The following is a 26,667-nucleotide window of genomic DNA, read 5'->3' as shown; positions in this document are numbered from 1 at the left end:
CAACGTTTGTTTCAAAACCCAAATCTATCATTTGTAGGATGTGACCCATTTTGGTGACTCTGTAACGTTTTTTAAAATAGTTTACATGAGCAACGTCCTCAATAAAGCGATCTCATTATGTCTTACTTTTGAATTATTTCTAGTATTATCCTAAGCACATGTTGTTCCAACTGAAGAGAACCAGAAAGAAACTCGATGGAGAAACATAAAATGCTACAAACTGGGCATAAAATGTAGAGGGAATTTTAATTAAACTGGATGAATAATCTTTAATACAGTAATTGCCCACTTCATATAATTTCATTTCTATAGATATAAATACACTTAGCAGTTAGCATTTAGAATAAGTTACTACATATTAAATTTATTGGTGTTTTCATTCAGTAATTTTAATTTAGGAATTCATTCCAGTGAGTTCTAAAATGATGACCATAAATTTTTCAATATAAGGTGAAAATTATTTATAATTTCTACATGTGCGTGCTAGATAATAATCTAAGTTCAAGAAGTTATAAGATTTTTATTAATGTATTAATAGAATTCCTCAAGGAACTTGTTTAAACATTACCAGGACAATCAAATCATTGCTCACTAAATTGTTTTTATTATTCCTTATTCTATACATAATAAAGCAGAAACCAAATCTACTTAAAAATTAACATGGGTCATTATCCTCTTTTCCAACTTTGGAGGAAATAATCTACAATATCCAGTAAACATTTCCTTTTTTGATAAAAAATATGTGCACCAATCCTTTTGATATGAAATTCAAAACCCTTGCAAATTTGGTTCAGTTCCCACTTCTGATGCCATTTGTAATGAATATTATAATTATTGATGTTAATAGCACATCATTATGATACATACCAATAACAGTATATTAATTTATATAATAACATCAGTCATTACATCACAATGTATTGCACAAAACACTCAACATTTTCCAGTGCCCTCCACATTCACACCTCTGTGCTTGTGCTTGCAAGAATGTCATTGCACCATCTTTGCCAAAGAAATCTTTACCAATGACAGAGCTCACATGTCACCTCTGGTGCTTTCTTAAATTTTCTGGAAAACAACATTCTGTTTCCCTGCACGTACTTGCTCCTTTGAGGACTGGACAATGTGCATGTCTTTTGATTACTATGGTCTTCGCTTTACGAAAGCATCATTTTTTTTTTTTTTGACTTGCTGCACAGAACAGGGAAAAAGATCAAAGTAAATGTGTTCTCATGAGTTAAATGTAACCACCTTGATTTTTGCTGCTTTCTCAGCATAGGAGAAATTCTGATCCTGGAGGAACTACTTGGATGTTGTCTTGTTACATCTCTTGGCAAATTTTTCCAATCACTGATATTCTTGGTACCCAGTACCTAGTACACTGGTATTCTGTGCAATGCAGCGTCACAAAAAGAACTTTCCTTCTCTATCTCTTCACATTTCATTCTTCTTACAACAGATTCCAATTTGTTTGCAGTAATGGCATAGTTTAAACATGGCCTTGTCTCTTTAAGATATGGAGAGTAAAAGAAAAGTAAAATGTATTTTTAAAATATTCAGTTGCTCTTTGAAAATAATCACTAGATTTTATGATAAACTTGCTGTCCTCCCAACTCCCAAAACTGAGACTTTAGGGAAATCATTTAGCTGCACTGGGGCCCAATTCTCAGTATGTAAAATGTACAATGAGTTTCCTAGTGCTTTTCTAGGGAAGATCAAATATGTTAAATGGTGTGAAATATAGCTGAACGCTGTGGTATTTAATTTTGATTTCTTTCCTCTCTAAATTTTAAGCTTACAGAATCCCTTTCCAAAAAAGAATAGAAAGTATAGTTCCACTCAGTCTCTTTCCACACAGAATTACTATTTTCTAGTACTGTGCCATCATTTTGGAGCAAGCAAGAAGTAAAACAAAATGAGAAAATGAGTCAAGATAAATGGAATCTGCTTAACTGTAAGAAAATATACTTCTTTAAAGGTGCTATTAAGCATTATTTTAAAGGCACTATTAAGCCTCTTGAGAAAATATTTAATTTGGATGTAAGAAAAACGTTAATAATTACTGCATAAGGATCCTTCTCTATTTTTATCTTCAAAATGTGTGTTGGATATTAACAATGATAACAATAAAACTAATGGTAACAATCTCTATTAAGTGTACCTTGTGAGCCAGGCACCGAGAGGTTAAATACATCAAACTCTTTATCTCATTCATAGATTAGATATCATCATTATGACTCTACCAGACTTATAGATGAAAGTGCTGAAACTGTGCACAGTTGTGACACCACATCATTCTCTTCTTGTTCTCTTGCTTGACACACATTTCATTACATTCTGTTGATTTGAATGCAATGTTCATGTCATAGTTCAATATCAATTTCCATTTAAGAATGTATTTTTCACAACATGAATGCAAATATTATTTGATCTCAGTGTGGTCTAATAGAGTAGTAAATGAGGTGCAAAGGAAACATTGGTTATTCAGGGGATTTTTCTTTTTAAGATTCCCTTGCTATGTCTACATGAATTAGTATATAAAAATGCCATAAAAATGAAGTCAAATAATATTATTGAGTATTTATGATTTGGGTGTCTACATATTTTTGTGCTGTTTTTCTTTTCTTTAGTGAAAGATATGACAAAAAACTGAAGCTACTGAAGATAAAGGTCTTTAGACAATAAGTAAAGAGCCAGTACTTAATTAAAATTTGCCCTTGTATGAACAAACTTTCCAGAAAGAGCTTTCTGTGGGCTATGTGTGCTTTGCAAGCTGAAATGATGGTTCTAGTAACTTGCTTGATTTTCAGATATGGAGTCAGCTCAATAGAAGAGTCAAATGTTTTCATATGGTCAGCTTATGAGTCAGTTCAAATGAGCACCTCAGGGACTGTGTACTTCTAGGGAGAGGACTGTGCAGCCCCTTAGAAGTATAAGGAGAAGAAATAATAATTTTGGAAGAGTCTGAGACATCTTCATCTGATATATGTCCTGAACTTGGGCATCAAAATCCTGGAGGCACGAAATGCACAGGCACAATTAACCATGTCAATGAGACAAGAGGGACCGGTGGGATTGCTCAGACCTACACATCATGACTGACACTGTAAGACAGCAGAAATCATTAGCATGGGTGGGAGGAGAAATTCAGGTTTTCCTCTGCTGGAGTGAAGAAATCAAATGAATCCCTTTTGGGCTATAAATTCTGGAATAGGCTGAATAACTAATGGGAAAAACAATTTCACCCAGAGATAGTGAACTTCTTGCTAACTATGTTGAGTTTAAGAAAAAGATGAGGCAATTTTTGTAGTCTGACTTTGCTAGTGAGTAAAAGATATTTAAGTCTGTTACATTCACAGTAAGATTGGAGAGAGAAAAGAGAAATGTACTAAAATCAAAAACAATAGCATAAATACTTCCCATAGAAAACTTTTCCTTCTGGAAGCATTGGAGGTCTTCAGCCCCACTCTACCTTAATACCAGCATCCACACAAAACTACAGCAACTGTCCTCACCACTGATCAACTAAGCAATCAAATATTTATCAGATGCCTACTAAATTCAAGGGATTTGTTTAACGTTGTGCAACACTGTGGAACATAATAGACAAATTCCTGACCTTAAAGAGTGGATATTTTACTGCAACTGAAAGAAGTTAAACAAGTAACTGCACACATAAATATTTCCATAGTATTCCACTTACAAGAATTACTGTGGAGATGTAATAGAAAAATACATCATCTTCATATATGTGAGATAATCATGAAATACACATGAAATAATCAATGTATAAAAAACTAATATGTGATATAACCTACTAATTCTAAAAAGGTTTATTCTGGTTCTTTTGTTCAATAAGCTTTTGGTCCCATGGCTTTGGGACATGCAGCACTGCATGGCGGGAAAATACGGTGGAGCCAAACTGCTTGGCTCAATGCCAGGAAGCAGGAAAGAAAGAAAGAGGAAGGGAGAAAGATCCTGTAACCTCTTCAGGGGCTTAGCCCAGGGACTGTCTTAAAGGTTCTAACATCTGCCAGTAGTGCCTTTTCAGAGAAGAATTCTTTACTCCATGGATTTTTGGGGAACACTTCAGATCCAATATACATGGTTGTACTATCAATGAATGACACATCTTTGTCAACATCGAACTATATCAGAGGTGAACTTGAGACCAAATATTGGCAATAGAATGAAATTAAACTTTCTATAGCTCTGGGAAAGATGAGTTTAATTCTCAATTCACCATAAAAAAGACAGCCTTTCTCCTAGCTGCAAATTTCCTCAAACAAACCTTAAGATGAGGGATCCTACATTATTTCATACCCAGTCAATGACAACACAAAATACATCACAAAAGGGTCAAGGTAATCTCAAGGATAGGGATCCAGACAGGAGGTCTTGTCAGCCTGGACACTGGCCTTCTCTTTCATGTGAATAAGTGTATTTCCTTGTTACTTATGTAAGTTTGAATTGGGACTTGTTATTTACAGTTGAAAGTATCTGCACTGATACATTCTTGCAAAAGTCATTTAATCTCATAATATCTTTTTCATTTACAACTGCAGCCCTAAGGATATTAGAAGTTTATTACAAATATCTAGTGAGATGATATTTGTCACTGTACATTGAAATCTATAAACTATAATACATTTTAAATTCATTATTTAGGCATATGAGCAAAAAGAAAAAATAATAAAATTTAAGTCCATTCTTTCTAATAATCACCATGTTTGTGCAAACTAAAAAAAAAGAAATATGCCTAGGTAATTTCTTTATATAAAAGAATTCAGGAATAAAAATTACCAAGTTTTATGGCAACTAACAATCATATAACTGTATCTTTTATGAAAATTGGGCATTTCAAAACATTTCCTCATTTACTATACAAGAGGATGACATAGGGAGAACATGTGAAAAATTATCATGAAAAATTATAATCATTAAGTAAAAGTAAATATTTTCACATTAGATGTACAAGCTTTTAACCTGTATAAATAGCTATGCCCATTTTAATTGAAAGAGAAATTATATTACATGCCTGGATCATGACACAGGGTCTGACATTCAGATTTGGGGACAGAAAACCAAACTTTAGAGAAAGAGGAACTGACTAGCCCTGAAGAGGAACTTTGGATGTGACACAAAAGGCAAGAATAAATGAAGTAGAACAGCTCGGGAGTGGAAAAGCTGGAGAGGTCAGAAATTTATTCAATGACATTTTGAAAGAAGATGCTTCAGAGAATTTCCCGGTGGATACATAAATTCTAATGTCAAGTTTACATTTTATCTCCATAGCTTTAAGAATGCAGTCTTCTCTCAAGGGGCATCCTGTTTATATTGCTCATTAAATTTTTTCAAGTTGGTTATGGGTAAACAATAATTTCATGGTATGCTTTGAAAAAGGACTACCAAAATGTTTCTATTTATTGAATAGAAGAATTCTCAATATGACATAAGAAATACTTTTTATTTGTCATATAACTATTTATATTGATAATACCCAATGCTCCTCAAACAAATGGCATGAAAAGATATCAGTTTCAACAAAACAAAGATAGCTGGTAGAATAATTCATTAATATTATATGTTTAGGATGGATTTCAATGATATTGAATGAAGACAGAAAATTTTGAGAACTAACCAAATGTTCAGTTCTGAATCAAATACTGACCCCCAAGTGAGGGAAAAAGGAATGCTTTTAATGAGCCAGGTCTAAAACATTGTTGGAAAAATGGTTTACCAGCCTGATCTATTGCAAGAAATTTGGCCCTGTAGAAAAAACAATCACTGTTTTTGTTGGCAATTCAGCAGGGATAGATGAGTTCATGTGAACTTGTCTACTTAGACTAATGAAGAAATTTTTAGAAGTCTATAATGTAGGTTTTATTGAAAATCATAATTAGGGGCTGGGGATTTAGCTCAGTGGCAAAAGCACCTGCCTGGCAAGCGCAAGGTCATAAGTTCGGTTCCCGATACCGGAGAAAAACCAAAAAAAAAAAAGAAAATCATAATTATCCGAAGGCATATAAACATATTTAGTTAAGGTAATAGTCATATCTTGTATTAAAGTCTTTGGAAAAACATACCACATATAAAATAATGTGAGGTGAAATTTGTTTTTCTAAAACTAAAATGTAGTCTCATAAAACAGAATTATGATTGATGGACTCCTAATAAAAGCATCAATTGTTGGAGGGCTCTGTGCTTTCTTTTCTTTCCTTTTTATTTAATAGTTAGCCACTGACTTCTGATTTTACTCTTTTGTTTATCTTGCTAATAGAATTCTGGTTGTGCTGCTTTGATTTTTAACACAAAGTACAAACTTATCAATCAAATTTTATACTCAGACAACTTAACTAGAAAGACACTTGTTCAACATTGAGTTTAGTACTCTGCAAAGCACTATGTGTATAAACGTGACACTAAAAGTATACACAGTATGCATATACTACACACAGTATTATGTGCCCATATATGTGCATATTTATATATGTGGTTGTGCATATCCAGAAAATTTTAATAAAACACACAAATATTTCCTTAATAAATAACACAATGTTCCATCTTAAATGCCTTTATTCAAAAAAACAAAGACAAAAGACAAACACCTTTCTAATGCACAAACAAGTCCAATAAGTGGTGGGGTTATGGGGATTGTTAATAACAGAAAAAATATAAACCAAGTTAGAATGGGACAGAATGTAACAGTGTTACCAGGTATGACTGTTTTCCAAAGTAACATACTCATGTTTCAAATTCCATAACATTTTTCATTTTTCTCTTATAGGATATTACTTTCTATTACTAATATAAAATTTCTTATTTCTGTAGGGAAACTAATTTTGGTGTCCTATATGTTGAGAGAAAAAGAAAGACTTATAGAGGGGAATGCAAATTATTATGGTTCAACCTAAATTCCTCTGTGCAAATGATGCTTCTGAGTTCCGGAAGGCAAGGGTTCACACTGCTTAAATACAGCTCAATCCTCAAATCCTCCACTTCAGAGCTGTGTAACCTTGAGCAAGCTGCTTAAATTTTATAAGCTTCAGTGTTCTTACCTACGAGATAGGAGAGATTGCACTTATTAAAAAGTTGTTCACAACCTACTATGTTATCTTTAGAAATCCTAAAGCCTAAAGCAAAAGAGATTTATAGAATAGATGGAGAAAAATGTACTTTCTACATCTAGAGAGCTAGAAAATAGAATAATAGGTAGAGGATAAGTCTGGGAAAAAGAGTTACAAAGTGATGGCTGAATAAGAATAATACAAGGTTGAAGTTGGCCTAAAACAAGTATCATTTTTACTTAGTTTTCGTTAAATACTTCTCTGCAGGTCAGAGAAGATAACCTGCCTCAGCATGAAACTGTGGTAGCTATTGCACAGAATACAGTGAATGAGTGAATAGTTTGTGCTCATGAAGAAAAAGAATTTTAGGAAGAACTTTATATGAAGCAGAATGGGAATGAAGATGCTATAACCAGATGGATTTTGCATGAATGCTACATTGGCCATGTATTTAACAGATGTTAATCAGAAAATCATAAAGGCTGTATGAGATTTGATTTACTTAAATTTTCCACACAGGGTTGTCTCAAGGAGTTATGGAAAAAAAAAAAAAAAACAGAAATATACAAATTCACGGGCACGATGGTAATGATCTATTTTGGATTGAATGAAATGAAATTATACTTGTTTTACAGTTACTTTCATACTGGTAGTCCCTGAATCTACCTAACCTTACAGCTGGGCATCTCTCAAAAATGACAACCAGAACCTTGGTAAGTTTCTTCTTAGAGCAAGATGCAGGAATTATCTGAATCCTTCAAAGAAGGAGACTTTCAAACTCATATGCCTTTCAGTGAAAACTGGAAAAACTACTGTTGACTTTGTTGTTATTGTTATGACTGTGTAAATTCCAAATTATTTCCCCATTGTGCTAGCCTCTTTTTATTTTCTGATGGCACTACCAATTCAAACTCTCCATTTAAAAAGATCCACAAGGGGAGGATTCTGGAAAGATGGCAAAGTAAGGAGCACCAGCAACATTTAATTCTAAGAAGACACTGATTACATTGGCAGAATTGGTCTAGTGTATCTGTTTTGAAACTAGTAGGTTATGGGGGCTTTCAAGTTCCAGAGGGGTTTGCAGCTTGAAGCATTAACTTGGGGCTATTTCAGCTCTTACTATGGCAATGGGTCCCCCTTACAAACCACATGGACTTCCCCTATGTCAAGGTGTCATGCATGTGTTCCAGGGAGATGTGGGCACACAGAGTATAGCAGTCAGCATTGGAAATAAGGGCTTTTCCCCCAATTTGAATGATTATGATTTATGTACAGGTTTATCTATTGGTGCTGTCATAACCAGCATAAATTTTCTCCACAGAACACAATGACAGGGTTCAATCCAATTAAATTAAATAGTTTGAAGTGATAAATGCTAGCTTTGGGCTTTATTTGGAAAAATAAAGCCCAAAACACAGAAGCTAAGTAAAGACGTCTTTGTATGAACAACAAATAATCTTCACTTTATTTGACCCCATCCACAGCACACACACACACACACACACACACACACACACACACACAGAGAGAGAGAGAGAGAGAGAGAGAGAGAGAGGGAAACTGAAAAAATAAGGCAAAAAAACACCTTCAAAGACTCCATATTCTCCTAAAGTAAGTTCAAGTCTACTGCTGTAGTGGAAGTCAAACACTGAATAGGCAAGCTGCAAAGAATGTTAAAGAGGAAGCAGAGAAACTAAGTGAAATCAAAGATGACAAAACAAAGGACAGCAGAACTAACACACTGACCAATGTGGTTATGGGAAAACTCAAAAATGAGGAGGTCCCCAAAGCTATTCAAAGCAGGAGTGACAAGGTTAACAAAGAGTCCATGAAAAGGTGCCAAAAATAAATCCAGAGATCAGTATTTTGTTGAATGCATAAACAGCTGAAATAACCAATGGGAAGAAGGTCTCCCAGAACTTGAGGACAACTGCAATGACATGATGATATACTCAGAGAAATCTTAAAAAGTACAGAACAAGGACAATTCATGAAACAGTTACTAGATGACATTTAAAAAGACTAACCTAAAGCTAATTGGAATTATAGAGAAATTGGAGGACAGCATATGCAGAATAAAAATTTCTTTGTACAGAAACCAAAGTATAAAACATTCTGAGGATGGACAAAAAGTGAACACAAAAGTAGGCAGGGATTCCACTGTGCCAAATAACTACCATGATGAAAGGAGCTTCCCTTACACATTATAATCAAAATTCTGGAGTCCAACACAAGGACAGAATCTGAACATCCATGAGATGAAAATAAACTGAAGTTACAACAGGGTTTTTAATATAAACTTTGAAAGCCAGGATAGCTTGGAGTAAAGCTTCTTAATGTGCTAAAAGAAAACATCTTCCATCCTAGGCTAATATATCCTGAAAAACTATCTTTCAACATTTATGAAGAAATAAATGTATTCCACACAAAAAAAAAAAATCTTAAGAAATTCGTGAACACCAAACAAGGGTGCTAAAATATACTCAAGGATATCCTAGACAAACACAACAAAGACAAGAAGTTGGATGGAATGAAAAGATCAGTCAAGGTGAGTAGATAAACAAAAAGAGAAAAAGAGGAGAGGCAACACCAGGAAAAAACCCACAATGACAGAAATAAGTCAATACCTTTTAGTAATGGCTCCCAACACAAATGCCTTCAACTCCCTAATTAAAACACATAGATTGGCAGATTGCATCAAAAAACAAAATGTAATGACTTATTGCATTTGAGAAACTCATCTAATAAAAAAGCAATTCATAGACTAAAAAAAACCAAAGAATAAAAAACAATATTCCATCCACTGGATCCTAAAAGCAAGCATTTTATTCTCAGAAAAAGTAAACTTCAAGCTAAAGTGGTCAGAAGAGACAAAAAGGTCACTACATATTATTTAAGGGAACAATTCAACAAGAAGTGATAACAATTGCAAATATATATGAATCACATATTGGTTCACCCAACTTCACAAAACAAAAATTACTTGATATAAAAGATCAAGTAAACACCAACACACTCAGAATGGGAGACCACAATACAACACTTTCACACACAGACAAGTCAACTACACAAAAAATTAAGAAACAAATATTAGAGCTTGACCACAACTTCAAACAAACCCATTTAATTGCCTTGTATGGAGTGCAGTGCCATGCTGCAAGAGAACATACATTCTTGTCAACAGTACATGGAAATTTTCCCTGAAGTAGACCATGTACATTTCCATAAAGCTTGATCAAGTAAACATAAAAGAATCAAAATCATCCCTCATATTGTATTGTATCATAGGTGAGTGAAACTTGAAATCAATAACAGAAATAGTCACAGAAATCTCTTTAACACTTGGACCTTAAATAGCACACTCCTGAACAATCAATGGGTCAAAGAAGTACTCAACTAAGAAACTACATAATTCCTAGAATTAAATAATAAATGCCAGTACAATATACTAGAATCTACAGGACACACTGAAAGTAGTCCTAATAGTCAAGTTATTGTTGTGAATGATCACATTAGAAAAACAGAGTGAGTTCAAATAAATAAGCTATGTGCCTCAAGGCACTAGAAAAACAAGAAAAGCACAAACCCAAACATAGTACACTTAAGAAAATCAGAAACATCAAAGCAGATAATACTGACATTGAAATTAGAAAAACAATAAACAGAAACAATGAATTGAAGAGTTTGTTCTTTGAAAAATAAACAAAAGAAACAAGCTCTTAGCCAAATTTAACAAAAATAAAGAGACTGATAGCCATACAATTGAAAATTAAAAAGGCAAAATCACAGACACCATTGAAATTCAGAAAATCATTAGTAGCATGAGAAATTGTACTCCAACAAATACAAAAATCTTGAAGAAATGGAAAGATTCCTAAATGTATGAATAATCAAAACTGAAACAAGAATGCACTGAAAATTCCAATAACAGGCAATGAAATAGAGGCAGCAATAAAAGTTCTGACCAACTAAGAAATATCAGGGGCTCATGGATTCACTGCTGAATTCCATAAGAACTCCAGGGAAGATAAAACATAACCCTGCTCAAACTCTTTTGTGAAAATGAAAAGGAAGGAGTACTTCTAAACTCATTTCTGGAAGCCAATCTTAAACTGATTCAAAAACTAGACAAGGAACCAACTATGAAAAACAAACAAACAAAACCAAAAACCAAAACTACATTCCAATCCATTTAATGAATATAGATGCAAAAGTCCTAAACAAGACACTGGCAAACAGAACGCAACAAACCATCACAAAGATCATATATCATAATCCAAAAGGCTTCATCCATTTGTTTCCATTTTGTTCCTTCTATTGTCTTTATACAAATAAGGAGGGGGAGAAGGGTCGAAGGGAGGAGAAGAGAATGAAAAAAAAAAAAAAAAAGAATAGAGACACATTTTACACAGGTACAAATTCCTTACAACAAATGTTATGTATATAAAAGTATGCCAATAAAATTAATTTTAAAAAGAAGGCTTTATCCCAGGAATGCAAGGATGGCTTAACACATGCAAAACAATAAATGTCATATACCACATCAACAGAAGCAAGGAAAAAATATTACCATCTCAATAAATGCAGAAAAAGTCTTTGGCAAATACAAGCAAGTATTTATGATAAAAAATCATGAAGAAAATATGTACAAAGGATCTTATTTCAAATGATAAAAGCCATTTTGACAAGCAGCTAACGTCACAATAAATAGGGAAAAATTGAAAGCTTTCCTCCTTAAAATCAGGAACATAATAAGGATGTCTACTATCACCATTCTTGTTCAATATAGTACATAGGTAATCAGACAAGAGAAAGTAATAAAAGAGATATATGTATATATCACACTTATATTATGTCACACTTTCCTTATTTTCAGATGTCACTATTGTTTATACAGAGGACCCAAAATATTCCACCAAAGGACTACTTGAACCAATTCAGAAACTCAACAAAGTAGCAAAATACAAATAAACACATAAAAATCAATAGTGTTCTTGTACAATGAACATAAAAGGCATTAAGAAGCAATATGATGGGGCTGGGGATTTAGCTCAGCGGCAAAGCGCCTGCCTGGCAAGCACAAGGTCGTGAGTTCTGTTCCCGGTACCGGAGAAAAACCAAAGAAGCAATATGACCCACAATAGATTAAAAAATAAATATTTAGAAATTAACCTAACCAGAAATTGAAAGATTTCTATGTAAAGAACTACATCAGTCTGAAAAGGGCATAAAAGAGGATATCAGAAAATGGAAAATCATCCTCTGTTCCTGGATAGGAAAAACCAATATTGTCCAAATGACCATAGTCTGAAAAATAGATTTAAGGCAATTCCAATTAAAACACTAACAGCATTACTCACAAAAGTAGGCAAAGCAATCCTACAATTCATATGGAACCAGAAAAGGTCCAGGATAGCAAAAGAAATACTGGACAATATGTACAAAGCTTGAGGAATCACAATTCCAGATTTTGAGATATATTACAAAGCTACAGTTATAAAAATAGCATAGTACTGGCACAAAAACATTTAGAACAATGGAACAGAATAGCAGATGCAAAAATATCCAGATATGCAGATCAGGGATATTCAGCCATCTGATCTTTGACAAAAGGACCAAAAACCTATGCTGGAGGAAAGAAAAATTCTTTAGCAAATGGTGCTGGGAAAATTGGTTGCATACATGCAGAAGAAGAGTGAATCTAGACTGATGTATTGGAAAATCTAAATATAAGCATTTAACTTGCTGAAACACAAAATAGGTAAAACTCTTGAAGTCATAGCCATAGGCAAGGACTTTCTAAGTAGAATTTCAGTTACATAAGAAATAACACCAAGATTCAAAAAATGGGATCATATCAAATTAAAAAGTGTTTGCACAGCAAAGAAAACAACCATTGATGAGTAGAAAGTGCATAGAATGGAATAAAGATTTTCCAGCTACACCTTGGACTAGTATCCAGAATATATATATATATATATATATATATATATATATATATAAAGAACACAAATATTAGATCACCCCTACAAAAATAAAACAGAATGAAAAAGTGGTCAAATGAAATGAATACACACTTTTCAGCAGATGTTCACATGGGTATTATATGGAAATTCTTCAACAATCAAGGATAGAAATCCCATTTGAGCCAATAATTCCTCTTTGAGGTATCTTCCCCAAAGATTTGAAGGCATCATTTTTCAGTGTTGAATGCATACCCATGTTTATGCAGCACACTTCATAATAATAGTCATAGATGACTGAATGAAGCTTTATGCAGGTGGCTAACATTGAGAAATAAGCCCAGGCTGTTTTAACAGTGACAATAAGCTTAAGAATTTACATTTATTTTTTACATTTATCCAATGTGAAAACCACATTTTTATCTAAAATATGTTTTTGCTTAGGGAGAGTTAAGGAACTTACATGTGTTGGCCATGTAGATATTAACATTGCATTTTAAAAGTTTTTAAAACATTCAAATATTAGTAAAGATAGTAGATAGGTGACTGTCCATCATGGTTAGAATAAAACCAATATTTCCTACTTTCCTAATACCTGCATGTATATATTCAAGTCAACATAAAATACAAATGTATGGCCCAATAATTAAAGATTCTAAATTTGATTCATTGGCTTCACAGATCATTTTAAAGGTCTATGTGAGAGAATCTATTTGAAAGAAAATATCCCACAGAATATGCTTTCCATTAACTGCTATAAATTTTCAATTTGATTTTTTTTTTTTTTTTTTGTCTTTTTGAGACAGGATCTTGCTGTGCAGTTCAGGCTGGCCTTGAGTTCACTTTGTAGTCAAGGCTGGTCTCGAACTTGCAACCATCCTGCTTCTTCAGCCTCCCAAGTGCTGGGATTACAGGCGTGCACCACCATGCCCAGTTAAATTTTCAAATTGAATCAAGCTATATTTAACTGTTAAGTAACTAGACTTCAGTACCTGCACCCTCTGCAGAAATACTTTTACCAAATTTTAGTGTAGAGCTGTTAAAAATAGCATTGATATAGAATAATTCTATAAAATAAAATAGCCCTGTTTTTTTAAATTACTTGTTACTTCCTTTGATTGTTTGATCAATCTTACATTCTTACATCTGGTGGACTGAGAAACTTCACTGAAGATAACCGTATGCAATGTAGCAACCACTATTAATTCCTATCATTTTTTTTTTGAGGCCATGTATCATTTTTGTTGTTTTTGTGTTGTTTTGATTCTGTTTTCATTGTTGTTGTTCTGTTAGTTTTTTATCTTTAAATAAATAAATAAATAAATATATTAGACCTGAAAGGTCTGTAGATGGTGGTGGAAGACTTAATTATTTTCAGAAACTAGTATATTTCTAGGAATATAATGAATATGTGATTATATTCATTTGTTGCTGTCTTAGTTACTTTCTCATTGCTGGGACAAAATACTGGACACCCAGGAGTTAAAGAATGAAGTGTTTATTTTAGCTCACAGTTTATAGAGGTTTCTTCCCATAGCTGGCTGGTTCCAAGGCAGGGCAACATGGCCAAAGGGCATCTCAAAGGAGAAAGAGTCCATGGTGTGGCAGATAGGAGGCAGCGACCACTCAAGGCAGGAATATATTATATACTTCCCAACATCACACCGAATTTACTACCCAACATCACACCCATGATCCAGTCACCTCCCAAAACCCCTACCTATAAGCACATGAGGCTTTGGGGAACACTAGATATAAGCCATAACAACTGGTTTTATACCTATCATCTATGTAATAATCAAGAATTAAATAATTTGAAAAAATTTTTATCTTTCACAAAACTACAGATGCTCCTTTATTTTTAATAGTATAATGTCCCAATAAACTCAAAAAACAAGCTGAATAAGTTGTAAGCTGACAATACATTTAAATACAGTACTACCAGCTCGCTACGTATCAGTAGTGTCTACCCTACACATGCCAAGAACAATGCCATTAGCAAAATCATTGTGACTGTTATTCATGATATTTCTAATTGGATGGGTTAAAATACCTGGGCAGGTTAGTGGAGCACAATATTCAGGGCACCTGTGGGTGAGTGAAATACAGGCCAGCACACACGACTCACAGATGTGGGCAGCACCAATCAATAGTCTGGTAGCCGGGCATAATAAAAAGGGAAAGAAAAAGATGTTGCCCTGGTTTTGGAAGACAGTGAACGTTCACCATTGCTTTGCACATTTGCCTCCAGTTCCTGCAGCCTTCTAATATAATTGTGCGTCGGTGCTTGACAGGGCCCCTCCAGACCTGGACACTGGATGGGGGCGGCTCCATTCATGCCTCTTGTTCTGTGGCTTCCATTTTCTAAGGCAGAGAATCCACTGAATCATTTGTTGCACAGCACACAGATAACCACTGTGGTTTCTCCCACTTCAGATAGACACTGCAAGTCTACGGGATAAATCCCTTCAAACAGATAGACAGACAGATAGATAAATAGATGATAGATAATGAGACAGAGATATAGAGATACAGAGACATAGATGTATAGATATATAGATAAACGGATATACAGATATAGATATAGATCATATAGATTTCTTTTCTATTCCTCTAGAGAACATACAGATTTTGATACCAGGAGTGGTTCTAGGGAAACAAAACTGTAAGGATGAATTTCTCTAGTTGGTATAGTAGTTCCTGGAGTGGGCGCTCTAATTGGTTGAGAGTTGATGTTGCCATTCTTTGATAATACCAAGTACTGATAATTCATGGTATGAACTCTTAACAATAATACACAATGAAGATCAATTTGATTATCCTAATGTACTACTTGTGAGATGCTAGAAATTTAGTGCCTCTATGTGTAATATTTTTGAATATTTTTGGACAGGTAATAAACATAATTATGCTGAGCAGTTGCACTGAAGATCTCCGGACAAGCCTCTAAAGGAAAAAAATAAGTTCCAGACACACATAAACAATCTGAAGGCTCCTAGGTGTGTTCTGAATAAAATCACTACAGGCTTGAAGTTTCCAAAAGGTAAAGCCAGATGCAAGCCCTCTTAATACTCCTGGCTGGACAACAGGACACATTTCATGTTCAGTCTCAAAGGGTATCTGCAGTTACAGTGAGAATACTTCTCAGAAAAGAATGGGATCCTTTAAATTGGGATGGAGATACTCAGGAGAAAGCTGAAGAGGCTGGGGACATTAACCTTCTAAACTCTGATGAGATTATTTCAGCAGAGGCACAGATTTTCCCACCATCAGTGGCACAAGCACCCCCATGCCCATGTGTTGGCCTCTCACTTACACCTGAGGAAATTGATCCAGCAGCAGCAAGCTTCCCTAATACCAATTCCAGCTTCCCAGTTACCAATCAAGACAGTGCTGGCCCTCCTCAGAGCCCACCCTCACTGCCGTCTTTTAGTCTAGGCCTTTCACCAGGCTCAAATTTCATATGTCCATCAACTGATGAATGGATAAAAAAGATGTGGTTTTTTTACACAATGGAGTACTACTCAGCCATAAAGAAGGATAAACTTGAGACTATTTATAGCTAAGTGAGCAGAACTTTGGACCAAATTCTTAAGTGAAATAAATCAGACACACATGTGTAAACATCACATTGTCTCTTCAGTGTGAGAAACTGAAAGTGTGAATAAGAAACAAAATGTATAATATATATTGTGAGATACGAAGAAACTGTTCAAAAGGAAAGGGGAACTAAGGATGGGGCAAGGGGGGAGAAAGGGAAAAGAAAAGAATTAGAAAAGAAGGATAAGATAGAAACAAAGCTTTTGGAAATAAGGAGGGGAAGAGGTGTTGAAGGAAGGAGAGGTGATTGGGAAAAAAGAGGAAACAGGATATACCATGTACAGGTACAAATTCCCTATGATGAATGTAATCAATATGTACATCTAATTTGTAACGATAAGCTTAATAAAAATGATCAAGATACAATAAGTTTCCCAAAACTCCTAGAAGTACTGTGCATAGCATGACCTCTGAAGAGGTATGCTACACTCCCAAAGAACTTAGGTTTTCTAATTCTTACAAGCGGTGGTCTGTGGAACACACACAGAAATTTATTTAAGCACATGGAATGATGATAGAAGAAACACAAATCCAGATCTGGCCAGATTTCTTCACATGGGCCCATTAAACAGAGATTTTAGGTTTAATGTCATAGCTCATGCACATAAAAAAATTGAAATGAGTTTATTTGGTTTGTTGGCTGAAATATCATTTCAAAGAGAGCCCACTATGAATGAGTTGAATATATCGATTTTCCTTGGTTGACTACAATGAGAGTATTCAAATGAGGAAAGTTAAAAGGCTGGGGTGGATTTGGCAGATGAAACCTATTCCTTCACATGGGGAAGGTCTAGAAAATGTACCCTCACTAAAGTCTTAAGAAACAGATCTGTGGGTTGAGATGTGGCTCAGTGGTAGAATTCCTGCCTTGAATGCACAAGGCCCTGGGTTCGATCCTCTGCACTACAAAAACAGAACAAAACAAAAACAGATTTGTGAGGCAGTACAGCATCCTTGAGTAAGTCTGTCATTGCTGTTTTCTGTATGCCAGATCTTCCGGTGGGGACTGCAGTCACTGATTTGGGAAAGTCAAGGCTGTGACAGCTTCAGTGTGGCAGGGGCACATTGGTAGCATCAACCAGCAAGGGTGAGGTGGGAGTACATACCACAATGAGCAGAAGAAACAAAGCCAGGGTGGGAATGGCCTGGATGGCATTGGTTAATTCACTATGGTGTCCCCAGAAGTGAAATAGACAGGAAGCCTACTACGTTTTTCCTGGATTTATATGAACAGAAAATTTCAGAGCAAATAAAAAGCTACCTCAAGTCACCACCACAAAGAGTACTGGCCCCTCAAGCAATTCCTAGACTTAGGCCAGCTTACAGACCCAATAAAAGTGAGGCTCACTCCCTTGAGAAAGAACCCCGGGACGTAGGGATTTTGTGGAAAAGGAAGTGATCAGACATTTCAGGAAATACTGGAGACTAAATGTGAATAAATGCTGATTCCAGCAGAACTGAACAGCAGGATGGCCCTCCCTTACATGTAGACACCTATGGAAGTTGATAGATCAAAGGGGTTTCACCCAGTGTGCAACTCACAGGTGTCCTATGTGTCCCCAAATCCATCTTGTGGTCATCTCCCTGGTACCAGTGTGTATAAATGGGATAAATCCACTTAGTACCTGACAGAATCCTCAAGGTGAGTCCCTAACCTGAGTTGTGAGGGCTGCTGTGATGGAAAGAGCAAACAGAAGTAATTAGAGTTGCTTCTGCCTGGGAAAATAGTAAATCAAATAAAATACCACATCTCTGGAGGGATTGCAGAGATTAGCGCCACGATGAAGGATGCATTGAACTCTATTTGTGCAGAAACTGGATGCACCTAGAGGAATGACGGTTGTTTACTCCAATTGCGGGTGCTATGCTAGACTTGGTTTCCTTGCTTCAGCAGATTAACACATCTCCTGGTGCCTGGTGAGCAGCCAGTGATTCGGCAAATGTTTTTTCCTCCATTCCTACTCATAACACTCATCAGAAGAATTTGCTTTCCCTGGCAATGCCATCATCTGCTGTCTTACCTCAAGGGTCTGCCTACCACTTTGGCAGCCCTATGCCACAATTTAATCCTCACACATCTCAGCTACTTTTCTGTCCCACAAGGTACACTGTGGCCCGCTACACTGATAAGATGCTTAATGAGCCAAGCGAGCAAGAGTCAGCAACCAATCTGGACTTTGTTGGTAAAGTGTTGGATTTCAGAGGATGGGAAATGGTAAAATTCAAGGATCCTCTCTACCTCAGTGAAATTTCTAGGACTACTGTGGTTTGGTGCATGCAGAAATACCACTTCTAAGGTGAAGGACAACTTCTATCTGGTCTACCCTAGCAGAAAAAGAGGCAAAACCCCTAGTGGTCCTATTTGGATTTTGGAGGCACACCTTCCTTTGGGTGTATTATTCTGGCCCATTTACTCTGTGACTTAGAAATCTGCTGGACTTGAGTTGGATCCAGGAAAAAAGAAAGCTCTGCAACAGGTCCAGGCTGCTTTGTAGGCTGCTTTGCCCCTTGCCATATAATCTAGTAGCCCCAGTGATGTGTGAGGTGTCAGTGGCAGATAAGGATGCTGTTCGGAGCCTTAGCAGGCCCCTACAATGGAGATACTTGAGCAAGCTTCTGCCATCATTTTAAACTTTCAACCTGCAAGTGGAAATTGAATTCCTGACAATGGGACATTAGGGTATCATGTGACTTGGGCTGTCCACCATGAACTGGGTGCTACACTACCCTCTAATTCATAAATTTAGACTTGCATAGCAATAGTCCATCATCAAATGGAAAAGGTGTAAAGTGATCGGCCTGAGTAGGTCCTAAGGATACAAATAAAGTACATGAAGAAGTAGCCCAAATATTCATGGTCCTTTCTCCTGCTATACCATGTCTCATGGTTCCTTCTCCTGCTATACTGTCTCCTAACATGTACCTGCGGACTCACAGGACGTACTCTATGATCAGGTGACAGAAGAAAAGCCTAGGGCCTGGTTACACATGGTTCTGCATATTATGTAAGCACCAACACAAAATAGACAGCTGTGGTAGTATAACTCCACGAAGTACATCCCTGAGGGAGAGTGGTAAAGGAAAATCTTCACAATGGGCAGAAATTTAAGCAATGCACCCAGTCATACATTTTCTTGAAAGAAAAAAATCATGGCTTGTTATGCAACTTATACCAAATCATAGGCTATAGTCGATGGGCTGGCTGGATAGTCAGGGGCTTTGAAGGAGCATGCCTGGACAAAGAGTGACAAAGATATGTGAGGAAGTTGTATATGGATAGACAGCTACATGGAAGCAAAGGATGTGAAGCTGTTTGTGTCCCAGGTAAATGCTCACCAAATGGTGACCTAAGCAGAAGAGAACTTTAGTAATGAAGGAGATAAGATGATCCACTCTGGATAGCAGTCCACATTCTTTAGCCATGCTGTAATGGCCAGATGAGATTATGAAGAAAGTGACATATGGCAGGGATGTAGGATATACATAGGCTTAACAACACGGATTTCTATTTGACAAGGTTGATCTGGTATGGCAGTTACAGAATGCCCACTCTTCCAGTAGCTGAGACCAAGACCGAGTTCCAACTATGGCACCATTTTCTGGGGTGATAAACCTGTGACTTACTGGTAGGTTGATTATATTGGACCACATCTGTCATGGAAAAGAGTTCACTGTCCTTACTGGCATAGATATTTACTCTAAGTATGCATCTGGCTTTCCTGTGTACAGTGCTTTTGCCAGAACTACCACGCATGGACTTACAGTAAGTCACATCCAGAACCATGATATTGCACGTAGCACTGCTTCTGACCAAGGAATGCACTTCATGGCCAAAGACAAGGCAAAGGATTCATGTAAATGGAATTCAGTGTCTTTACCGTATTCCCCACCACCAAAAATGAGCTGGATTATAGACTGGTGGAATTGTCTTTTGAAAATGCAATTATAGCACCAGCTAGGTAGCAATTCCTTGCAGGCATGGGGTAAAGTTTTTGAGAAAGCTGTATATCCTCTGAATCAGCTTTTCATCTCTGGTACTATTTCTCTCATAAACTGGACTTAAAGTCCAGGCATCAAGGGTCAGAAATGAGAATAGTCTCACTCACAACTACCTGTAGTGGTCCACTAGCAAAACTTTGTTTCCTGTTCCTGTGACCTTATGTTATACTTGCTGGCTTAGAAATCTCTGTTTGAGAAGAGAAGACTTCTACTGGGAGGTGCAATGATGATCCCACTGAATATGAAACTGAGACTTCTCCTAGGTGATTTTAGGCTCCTTGTGCCTCTGAGTCAAGAAGATGAAACAGGAGTTGCAGTATTGCTGGGGATTAGTGATACAGACTACCAACGGGCTGTGGGACTACTATTTCATAATGAAGGTAAGCAAAAGTATGTTAGGAGTACAGGAAATCTAGATGTCTCCCAGTATTACCATGCCCTATTTTTGAAGTCATTGGAAAACTACAACAACCCAACCCAGACATGATGACAGAGAAGACAGAACCTTCAGAAATGAAGGTATGGGTCACTCTGCCAGGTAAACAACTAAGATCTGTACAGATGTTTGCTGAAGACCAGTGGATCTTCCATGCAATTTTACAGATTGCTGTAGTTAATCTTGTAGAAGACAGTCACTTCCTCATTTAGGTTAATTCCTAGATATTTCATTTTTCTTGATGCTCCATGAATGGAGATTGTTGTCATAATTTCTTTCTCATTAAGTTCATTATTGGTGTACAAAAAAGCAAGATTTTTTTGGTGTTAATTTTATAACCTGCTATACTGCTGACATTAATTCTGGGATTCTTTTGGTGGAATTTTTTGGGTCTTCTAAGTAGAGGATCATGTCATCTACAATTAATGATAATTTGGCTTCTTCCTTTCCTATTTATATCCTTTTCTTTCTCTTTCCTGATTTCTCTGGCTAATATTTTGAGTACTATGCTGAACAGAGGATCATGTCATCTACAATTAATGATAATTTGGCTTCTTCCTTTCCTATTTATATCCTTTTCATTTCTCTTTCCTGATTTCTCTGGCTAATATTTTGAGTACTATGCTGAACAGAAATGGTGACTGTGGGCATCCCTGTCATGTTCCTTATTTGGAAGAAAAGCTTTCAGTTTATCCCAATTTAATATGATTTTGATCAATGGCTTGTCATAAATAGCTTTTATTAGATTTAGGAAAGAATCTACTATAGCTACTTCCTTCATATTTTTTTATCATAAGTGGTTTTGTATTTTGTCAAAAGCGTTTTTGCATCTATCAATATGATAATGTGAGTTTCCCCTTCCTTTTGTTATGTGGCATATCACATTTAGACATGCATATTTTCTTTTTTTTTGTCTTTGTAAGACAGTGTCTCGCTATGCAGTTCAGGTTGGCCTTGAGCTCACTTTGTAATCCAGGTTGGTCTCAAACTTGCAACCATCCTCCTGCCTCAGCCTCCCGAGTGCTGGGATTACAGGCTTGCACCACCACGCCCAGCTAGATGTGCATATTTTCAACCATGATTGCAACCCTGGGATGAAACCTACTTGGACATTATGTATGATCCTTCCATAACATATTACATGCTGTTTGTCAATATCTTGTTGAGGACTTCTGCATCTATGTTTCTTTTTTTTTGGTTTTTCTCCAGTACCGGGAACCGAACTCACAACCTTGCACTTGCTAGGCAGGCGCTTTTGCCACTGAGCTAAATCCCCAGCCCCTACATCTATGTTTCTTAAGGAGATTGACCTACAGTTTCCTTTTCTAGTTGGGTTTTTGTCTGTTTTAGGGATCAGAGTGATGCTGGTATCCAGAAATTAATTTGAATTCATAAATTTAGAAATAACTATTTTGAGGAGAGATTTTCTGAAATTGATAACAAAAATGGTAGTTAAAACAAATTACTGAGAATGGCCTTTAAAAATGGTAAGAGAATAAGAAAAATGCATCTAGCAGCTACCAGACAGTGCCAAGAAGAACAACACAAGGGTAACTGAGATTGGTGATCTCTATAATTTATGAATTTTGCACAATTTTTTTTATTTCTCGCATTTCTATCTGATACCTTTTCATAAAATATATACCTTTGACAAATTTATTATTTCATGTTTTGAACTGTTTTGGTTAGCTCTTCCAAAGTTTTATTTATTCCATTTCAACATTGGTCACTTTTGTAGTAAGGGTTTGCAAGGAAATAATTTAATGACAAACACATAATTGATAGGATTATTTTATAACAGTTACCCACAAGTCAAATGCAGACCCAGAGTTCTTCCTGGGAGTCTAGTGTCTGTGTGCCCATTCATCTGCCAGGCTGTCCGGTAAGCTCTCGCAATGGTTGCTCCCTGGAGAAGTGGGGTGACGATGGGGCAGATCAGCCATGCAGCCTCCATTTCCCCATTGCAGTTACCCAGGTTTAGGTTTGATATTTAATTTTTTATATTAATTTTCCATTTCAGGTTGAAATTCTTTGCTGCACTTCAAAGTCCCTGTATTTTAGCAGCTCTTCTCTGAGTATCTCTGACATGACCCCTCCTCTACTCATGGCAGTCCTCTCCTCTCTACCTCTTATCCTGAGAGCCTGCCTAATAAATCCCTTGCATAATTTTAATTTTTACACAATTTTTCTATTGATTTTGTTCCTCTGGAGACCCCTAAATATTGGAGAGTTCTAATACAAAGGCTATTTTATACTGAAGTGTCTATTATATCCTATGCAATTTATTGAGTATCTGTATCCAAAAAATACTTTTAAAATTATACAGTGTACAGTATTGCTGGTTCATCCTTATTATCCAGTGGTTGACAAGGAATTACACTGTGCTACCACTGTGCAGAATCACAAGTGTCAGACCACATATAACTAGCCCAGGAAAAGATCAAAATTCAAGGCCTATATGTCTACCAACAAATGAATGGAAAAGAAAATATGGGATTTATACAACAGTGGAAAACTATTCTGCCCTAAAAAGGATAGACTTTGTCATCTGTAGAAAAATAGATGCACCTGAAAACCATATGTGAAACAGTGAAATAATCAGACATACAATCTTAAATATCAAAGCTTTTCTTATATGAGAAGCCCGAAGTACACATAATTGAAAGAGCTACATAAAAGACATGTAATAAGAAACAAAGAGATAGGTCTTATGTAAATAAGAAGGGGACCAAGAGGCAGAGGGAGGAGGGAAAGAGGATAGGAGAAGGGATATAAAAGGAATTAAGACGTCTTATGTGCATGTAACAACTCCCCATGAAGAATGTAACCCTTATACACTGCAAACACATATTCATAAAAAGTTTTAAAAATCAAGAGAGGATTTCCACTGAATGCCCATTGCTTTTGAAAGATCATAAAGTCAAAAATCAACTGGGCATGGTTGTGCACGCCTGCATTCTCAGCTCTATGGGAGGCTGAGGCAGAAGGATCACAATTTTGAATCCACCTAAAAATGTAGCTCACCCTGGTTTTAGTCCCAGTACTGCAAAAATAAATAAATAAAATCATAAGTTGACACTTCTAAGGCAGAGACAGTCATAGTATGTTTAGGGTGTTTATTACACTTTTGACTTTTTCTGCTTCTCTAACTTATAATCTTTAATATCCATGATTACAAAAATCATTGTAAGCCATCTTTCATGTTATTTGAAAATAGAAAAGTATGCATCATAAATGGAATTCAAATACTAAACAAGAGCACTTAAAAATTTTAAGTACATACAGAAGATGCGGGAATTTTTGAAATTTCATTTGTGAAGGATGCAAAAGCATATTGCAAGTAATAACTTCCAAATAAAGTTTGTAATTATGCAAGGGTCAGAATTGTGTGTAACATCTTAACTGCATCATTAAATATTCACAGTAGCTTCAAGTATTACAATAAACTTTCGCTTAAATTTCTTTGGATTTCAGTTTATTTCCCCTTTGTTTTAGCACTCCTTAGGATTTATGCATTGCAGAATTTCAATATATATCACCAGAATAAAAGTACTTTTTACTGATTAATGTGAATAATTTAAGAGTTCATATTATCACATAGTAATTTTTCTTCAGCATATTAGATCTCATTTTGTTGATACTCAGTTTTTACTCATTAATCCACTAATTTGAGTAAAGAATGACCAAAAAATTTTTTTAAAATTAGTTCTGCTTTGTTAATCTTTCTAAAAAGTTATTTCAAAACAATGATAGCACATAAGCTGTTAAAATTAAGGATTACATTCCCAATTTTATATATAAAATTGCCATCAGTTAAATAACATTTTGTTTTCCATAAAAATCTATTTCCTAACAATTATATAAAGAATTTATTTCAAATAATTGTCACACTGTCATATTAACTTCTAAAAATTTGATTGTATATTTTTTGATAAAACAGAAAATAGAATTACAGATTTTTTTCCTGTGAATTGGATGACTTTCTGTGCTAGAATTGTAAATGTAATTACAAAATTATAATATTAATTTAAAAATCAAATAATATCTCTGGTAACATATCACTATTATAACAATTGTTTTGGTGCATTTTTGGAATATTCTTTAATATTTATAGTGAATAAGGCAACATCTGTAATAGAATACACAAATTAAAATGTTCACTCAGTACTCATGAAATGAGTCCAGTAATATCTCGTGAATGCACACAAATTGCTTTGTGAATAACGTCCATTTCTCAAAAAAATAATAGCATGAACTTTCTTCCTGTAGAGGTGCCTTGTATCTTATGGTATGAATGCAGCAAAATTTACTCAGCTATTCCAATATTGATTGATCTTTAATTCTTTTCTTTTTTAAATTTTACCACTATAAATCACACAGTACATAAATCATTAAGTATCTGTAGTCAGCCATCTGTGCCTGTCATGGATTTTGAAGAGGAGGTAGGCAAGCCAAAGATGTACTATATATATGAAGGATATATAAGAATATTATATATTATATTAATAAAATATAGGTATATATTTCTATTAATGCATTTTATAAAATATATTTACATATTAATATATACTATGTAATGTATTTATATAAGTATATTTTATAACGTATATATATTATAAATATACATTATATATAACAATATTATATACAAGAATATTTGTATATTCTGATAATCTATACAATGCATATTGGCTGAATGCTTTTTAAAATGGTTTATGAGAGCTCACACTTCCACCAGCAAAATGTGCAGCTTTCTACATTTTACCCAGGAATTTCTCTCGCTGGTTTTTAAATTATTTTTGAAAGTCTGATACAGTGATAACTGGTAAGTAAAGTGACAACCAGCAAGTTTAATAGACTTCCATATTTATATTTGCATGTATTTCCTTCAGGTATTTTAATATGCCTTGCCTTCGGCGCTCTTTCTCCTTTTGACCACCTGGTAAGATCCCCTCTGTAAACACCTTTCCTGTCAAAACCGATAGAAACATGGGAACTAACACCTCTAAATCATGACATTTTCCAGTTCATGAATCTAGTATTCAACTGCACACGGGAAGGAAATATCTTTGATATGAGAGAAAATTGCAAAAAGCGCTGCATTAAAGATAATCATCAGCAATCAAGAAAACGTCCTGTGCTTTTCTTGTTTGAAAATACTTTTATAAGAAACAAGAAAGGTATGGCAATAATAAAGAAGGTATCTTGAATATCTTGTGTCTTTCAAGATAGCTGTTCAAACACGAGACGCAGAACTTGAGAGGCCAGCCTCACGTTCAGCAGGGCTGTGAAACCCAGTGGGGTTCTGGACTCGGAAGATAAATCACAGGTTACATTTTCGTAGTCCGGCCTCTGCTGCCTGATCTGCCACCCCAAGTTCCTACAATGCGCTGGCTTCTTTCCAATGGATGTGATGCTCTACCAGTCAAAACAAGAAAAGCTGCTGGAATGACAAAGTGACTTTCCCAAGTCTATGTATTTGTTCCTTTGTAATCTTAATCTGCATAATAAAAAATTGCTATGCTACGGCCAAATCGATAGGTTTGTGGCAGTGAAAGGTGCTACTTTAATTTAAGTACTATTTTTAAGTGGAGTTTATCAA

The 26,667-nt window shown here is 35.5% G+C and overlaps 1 protein-coding gene across 2 annotated transcripts in view; it reads right to left on the bottom strand.

Annotated features, from left to right (window-relative positions):
- Ccser1 (coiled-coil serine-rich protein 1) overlaps nt 1-26,667 on the bottom strand; it is a 1,107,714-nt gene that overhangs the window by 405,967 nt on the left and 675,080 nt on the right. The window contains exon 10 of one of the 2 annotated variants that reach the window (XM_005374256.2): nt 6,616-7,058. The exons of the other annotated variant lie outside the window; for it this stretch is intronic. Coding sequence (XP_005374313.1) covers nt 6,987-7,058 — 72 coding nt within the window. The 3' untranslated portion in view covers nt 6,616-6,986. Of the gene's footprint in view, nt 1-6,615; nt 7,059-26,667 lie in introns of those variants that run through there. 2 annotated transcript variants of the gene reach the window in all.

The sequence above is a fragment of the Chinchilla lanigera genome, unplaced genomic scaffold (assembly GCF_000276665.1).
Source record: "Chinchilla lanigera isolate Chin_1 unplaced genomic scaffold, ChiLan1.0 scaffold00004, whole genome shotgun sequence".
In the NCBI taxonomy this organism is placed as follows: domain Eukaryota; kingdom Metazoa; phylum Chordata; class Mammalia; order Rodentia; family Chinchillidae; genus Chinchilla; species Chinchilla lanigera.
The sequence above is the reverse complement of the archived record's forward strand: the minus strand, read 5'-3'. Positions and strand labels throughout refer to the sequence as shown.